The sequence below is a fragment of the Mercenaria mercenaria genome, chromosome 13 (assembly GCF_021730395.1).
Source record: "Mercenaria mercenaria strain notata chromosome 13, MADL_Memer_1, whole genome shotgun sequence".
Taxonomy (NCBI): Eukaryota; Metazoa; Mollusca; class Bivalvia; order Venerida; family Veneridae; genus Mercenaria; species Mercenaria mercenaria.
Window position 1 is genome coordinate 81,476,895 of NC_069373.1, and position 6,381 is coordinate 81,483,275.

The following is a 6,381-nucleotide window of genomic DNA, read 5'->3' on the forward strand; positions in this document are numbered from 1 at the left end:
ACTCAACTGTGCATATGTGTCAGGGTCCTGATTTGGTTAATTTTTTGTATGTAAGCTGTTATCTCAGTAACCACTTGTGGAAATGAACTTAAATTCACACACTTATTAATTTTGATAAACTGACTTACACTGCACAGATTTTAATTACTGTTGCTTTTTAGCTCACCTGAGCACAGAATGCTTGAGCTGAGCTATTGTGGTCACCCAGTGTCCGTTGTCAACAGTTAATAAAACCTCAAGTTAATGGGTCATCTGGGGTCAAAAACTGGGTCACTAGGCCATGTTTTCTACTTGATCTTCATAAAACTTGGTCAGAATGTTTTTCTGTATGAAATCTAAATCAAGTTTGAAACTGGGTTACCTCACCTGAGGTCAAAAACTTCATAAAACTTTGTCAGAATGTACGTCTTATGAATTGTATGATAAGTTTAAAATTGGTTTCCCTGAGGTTAAAAACTAGGTCAAATCATACAAAAACCTTGTTAACACTGTAGAGACTGCATATTCCATTTGATCTTCATAAAAATTGTCAGAAGGTTTGTCTCTATGAAATATAGGTCAAATTCAAATCTGGATTACCTGAGGTCTTAAACTAGGTCACAAGGTCAAGTCATAGAGAAAAACATTGTTGACACTCTAGAAGCCATATTTTCTTTCTTGATCTTCATAAAACTTTGTCAGAACATTTGTGGGGCCTCTGTGGCCGAGTGGTTAAGGTTGCTGACTTCAAATCACTTGCCCCTCGTTGATGTGGGTTCGAGCCTCACTTGGGGCGTTGAATTCTTCATGTGAGGAAGCCATCCAGCTGGCTTAGGGAAGGTCGGTGGTTCTAGCCAGGTGTCCGCTTGTGATGAAATAATGCACGGAGGGGCACCTGGGGTCTTCCTCCACCAACAAAGCTGGAAAGTCGCCATATGACATATAATTGTGGCGGTGCGACGTTAAACCGCAAAAAAATAGATTTATTATAAGATGTGCATTTTCTTATTTTTACTTTCTTCAGGTGTTTATTTCCAAGTCATACGATGCCACATCCCATTTTGAGACAACTTGCGATGATATATTAGATTTGTATAAAAAAGTTACTGGTGCGGAATTTGACTTTGAGAAAGCAAGTGTTCAACAGGAACAGGCAGAAGATGAATAAAAAGGTGATTTCTGCTATCAACAGACTTGGAAAAGTGAAACAAAATACTGACTGATTTAACTTTGTCATTTATTGTTTGTATACATACATGTACTTTATTTATGGTTATTAATTTCATAAGCAACTTCAATATATAGGGATCATTAGAGTAAAGAGCTAGGTGCAAAAGTGTCATTTCCGAACTGAAGTGGGAAAAACCTGCTTGAAATATTCCAAAGAGCCACAGAACAATTGCAGGAGTTTTTTCAATTTCTGTAGAGATGATATTACCTTTCATTGTTGATTAATGCTTAATCTGAATCCCAGTTTTTCTCTTAGAGTGACAGTTTTGCACAGAGTTCTTATATGTGTTAAAAGTAGTTGAATAAGAATGCTAGGTGAAATTCATTTCAAGGGTTTGCCAGAATAAGAGTTTAAGTGCTATATGTCTAGTCGAGATAAATAATTTTTAATTTTCATGACATTGTAATCAGTTAAGTGTGCATTTTCAAACAGAGCAATAAGGCAACAATTAACCAATTTATTAAACATGGGCTTAAAAGATATTCAGTAAAATCATTTCATTTCCTTTTGTTGGCATAAACTTTTGTGGTTTCAGCCAAATGTATTATTTTGTGGGGGTTTCAATTAGTGGAGTTCAGGTTTATGGAGATAGAATCAATAGGAATTGTATTTATTGTCAGAGATTTTCCACAAAGTTCATTGAGATTTAATTTTTTAGATTGACACAGTGAAGTCCATGAAAATTAGTCTGCCACGAATGTTAATGATTTTTATGATATATCCTGAGAAACACAATACATTATGTAAAAAGTAGGAAATGAACTCTTTGAAATTACATCCTTTTTGAAATACACATTGCACACATTATAAAATGTTTGTGGAGAACAGCAGTTTAGATTCAAGCCTTCATAGTTGCAAATAATTTGTACTATTATTTTATTATCAAAACTCACCTAGGTAGCTGAGTAGGTTATGTGTTAAACAAATGGAGAGCTTATAAATTTGGTCCCGCTCCAGAGGCTTATGTTCTCCCTGACAATTTGATGGAAGTAGCTCGTGGCCCCCTGTGTGGAGGAGTTGTCAGTAACTTGTGAATAAGAAATCAGTATTGGTGTGAATCCAGTAACATTGGTTAGTTAGCTGGCTGCCATTGTGTACCTGAAATACTGTTGGAATATATTGTAAATTTCATTAGACAAACAGTACTAACTATAGTCTGATCATGAGTGTGTAATTTCTGTAGAGAAATTATGAACAGCTGACTGCAAGATTCTGGTTTTAATTTTTGTTGTGTAACATGTGGCATTATTCAAAAAAAAAAGTCCACAGGAGCTTTCTCGCAAGAATATAAGAAATAGCACGCAAATGTAGTTTCTGTCGTCATTGCAAGCTTATATGCATTTGCTTGATTGTTTCATAAGGTAATCTATGTTGTGATTTGTGTATGTGTAGTTATGTGTATTTATGCGAAGGATATGTTCTAGAATATGCGCTGAATTTCAACCACCGAAACACAAACTTGAATTTTTACATTTTTTAATAACGAAGTAGAACAATTATTGCTTGAAAATGATTTTAAGTTTTAGTTTTTTTTCTCCCCATTTGTATGAAAAGTTTAATCACTTTGTAAGAAATAAAAGTTTGCTTGTTTTTTTTGTTACTTTTTATCCCACATTTGAATTTTTACATCTCGTTTTACCAGGAATAACAACATTTCTTTAAAAAAATGATTAAAAGTTTTAGATTATTTTTTTGCTTGTACTTAATCATTAATGACTTTGAGAGACGTAGGACTTTGATTTTTGGTCGTACAGATTTCTTTTTTTTCCCAATGAAATATTGATTAAAAGAAAGTAAGAAAAATATTAACTAATTATGTATGAAATTTATTAATGTCACAAAAGCTGATCTGTGAACTGACATTTCAGTATATATTTTAATTGTTCCTGACTATGTATTGTCTTTAAAATAAATATATTATGGTGAATTTGTTGATAACCCATAGAATTATTTAATTAACTCTTGAACTTGAATCATGCCACAACAAAATGTGCTCCAGGAGGTGCTAAAGGATTTCTGCTTTAAGAGTAATTTTTTTTTTGATGAATTAGTGGTAGTATTAAGTTAGTAACATTTCTTGTGTACTGAAGTCTTGATACATCTGGATTGACCAAGTTGCAAAATCATATTGAAGGAAACAAATGGTGATTCTGATATAATGTTTAAGCTTTGTATAAATCTAAATACATGAATAAATGAATGAATATCTCAAGTTGTACTGAACAATATTAGATAGTATTCCATTCTGTGCTTATTTTTTCTTGATGAAAATAGAAAATCCGTTAAGATGGCCACAAGCTATAGATGCAAGTTATTTAATGAGTATTAACATAAACCTATATTGAACATTGTGTTAGGTCTTTGTTGACCTTGAATTCCATCCAGAAATGGTGTGCGTTTTTTTTTTTTTTGGTCAAGTTAACATAGGAAATTGTACGAAATATGGAATAAATATTCTTCGGTACGGAAGTTGTACATTTACACGACATTAATGGGATTTGGACACGAGAGTTGGCTATGAAAGAAATATTTGTATTTCTAAAGTACACATAAATTGGAGTTTATCTCAGTTAATATGAATAAAAAATACAGTTTATCTGTATTAATTTATAACAAATCCTTAGTAATTTTAAATGTTTATTTCTTAAAATCTTCAAAATATACCTCAAGGTCGTTTTGTAGTGGTGTGATTCTTTTTATTTTCTGTGCAATAAAAATGATATATCTGTAAGTGCTTGGAAAAATGATATATCTGCAAGTGCCCGGATGGGAATGAAATAAATGAACAGATGAATTTTATTGTTGCTTACTTACACCTGTTGAATTAGTTGTATTAAACATACATACTTTTTTGTTACGAAAATGTTATTGAAAATTTTTGATAACTTGACAATATAATTTAGTATAGTTGAAAACGTGTCATTTCTCCGAGGTTTAATGTAAAAGAAGTGGAGTATTTGGTTTACATGGTCACATGAAAAACATTGTATACCATGGTAATAGAGATTTCATGAAAAATGTTGCATTTATTTTCAAACAGAACTAACTGATAATTCATAGTGCAGCATTTATTTACTTGGTAATTTGTTGTTAAGAATGCTTTTGGTATAGGAATTCTGTTTTGCAAAACTATTATTGGAAATTAAATTTGGTTTGTGGTACTTGCCTGTAAGTGTATTTGTGGCTCATAAACTAATAAATTCTCTTAAGTATATAATAGGTGTTTGTTCTTTATTATTTTTATGCCCCCAAAAGTGGGCATATTAAAATAGCACTGTCCGTCCATCCGTGTAAATTCTTGTCTGGACTGTAACTGCCATCCATAAAGGGATTTTGAAATTACTTGGCCTAAATGTTCACCATAATAAGATGAGATGGAGTGTCATGCGCAAGACCCAGACCCCTAGGTCAAAGGTCACACTTGGAAGTCAAAGGTTAATAGGGTCTGTCGTGTCCAGTTCATAACTGCCATTCATCAAGGGATTTTGAAATTACTTTGCATAAATGTTCCCCATAATGAGACGACCTGTCATGAGCAAGATCCAGACCCATAGCTCTAAGGTCAAGGTCACACTTGTAGGTTAATGTGGTCTGTTTCTTGTCCGGTCCATAACTCTGCCATCGATGAAGGGACTTTAAAATTACTTGGCATAAATGTTCCTTATATTGAGATGACATGTAATGCAAAGACCCAGACCCCTAGCTCCAAGGTCAAGGTCGCACTTAAAAGTCAAAGGTAAACAAGGTCTTTTTCATGTCCGATCACTAACTCGGCCATTCTTCAAGGGATTTTGAAATTACTTGGCACAACTGTTCCCTATAATGTGTTGATTTGTCATGTGCAAGACCCAGACCCCTAGCTCCAAGGTCAAGGTAGCCTTTGGTAAACATTTTTTTTTTTTTTGAGAAAATGATTCATACCTTGACTATACTAGCATATTTTGCGCAGACAACTGTAGCATTCTGGGACATGCTTCTGGGGCATTTGTCAATAATAGTGACAGCTCTTGTTAAGTTTTCATGCTGCAGTACATGAAACAACTTAAAATGTTTTAGCCACTGTAACTTTTCACCAATTGGCTGTGAGAGCTTTTGTCATTCTGACATGATCTGTTCAGCTCACAAAAAGCTTCTATTTTTTTTAGCTTGACTATACAAAGTACAAATGTATATGGAGAGCTATCCTGCTCAACCTGGCATAGGCGTCCTGCGTTAAGATTATTCCTCATCATCATCGACATCACATGGCACAAGGGTCATAACTCTTGCACCATTATTTTATGAATTATCCCCCCTTTTAGTTAGAATTTCAAGTTAAAGTTTTGGTGCACTTTCACTCTATCCCAGTTGTTACTAAATGGATTTGATTCAAACTTAAAAACTAGTTGTTCCACATCATTACCTACATCACTTGACAAGGTCCATAACTGTGGCATCATTTTTTCATGAATTATTCCCCCTTTTTATCCCCCGCTGAAGGCGTAAGGATATTGTTCTGGTGATGTTCGTCCTGCTGAAATCAAAAATGCTTCTAATTAGTCCCCTACCGGTGGAACACTGGAGGGGACTATAGGATTGCCCTTCATCCGTCTGTCCATCCGCAAATCTGGATCCTGAGATAACTAAAAAAATAATCAAGCTAGGTTCATAAAACTTGGTATGTGAATAGAGGGCAATTATGCATGTACAAGACATATGCTTGTAGGTCAAGGTCACTATTAAAGGTGAAGTAAAAATTGTTTCTGCTCAGTAACTTGTATATGCATTGAAGGATTATCTTAGTATACAAACGTTCTCCATAATGAGACAATGTGCCAACGCATTATCTATGCTTGTCGGTCAAGGAAAATTTGTTTCTGCTCCATTACTTTTAATTGCATTGAAGGATTTTTTTAATACTGCACAGAAATGTTCCCCATTATTAGACTATGTGTCAAGCACATGACCCATGGTTGTCGGTCAAAGGTCAAAGTCACTATTGAAGGTCACATAAAAAAAATGTTTTCCCGGTAGGGGACTTCTGTATTGCCGCTGCAATATTCGGTCACTTGTTCAAAAAGTATTTCAGCTAGAATCACCAAACCTCATAATTATTATTTAGTAAATGGCATTTGCTCACACATATTATCCTCTTTGACTTAGTGAAAACAGAGTTTTCCTCCTTGATGTCT

At 34.1% G+C, this 6,381-nt stretch overlaps 1 protein-coding gene across 1 annotated transcript in view; it reads left to right on the top strand.

The window, feature by feature from the left end:
- The window catches only part of LOC123528471 (rab GDP dissociation inhibitor alpha-like), a 60,440-nt gene extending 56,013 nt beyond the window's left edge, over positions 1-4,427 (top strand). The window contains exon 9 of the mRNA XM_053522465.1: positions 1,004-4,427. Coding sequence (XP_053378440.1) covers positions 1,004-1,147 — 144 coding nt within the window. The 3' untranslated portion in view covers positions 1,148-4,427. The remainder of the gene's footprint in view (positions 1-1,003) is intronic.
- The last annotated feature ends 1,954 nt before the right edge of the window (positions 4,428-6,381 follow it).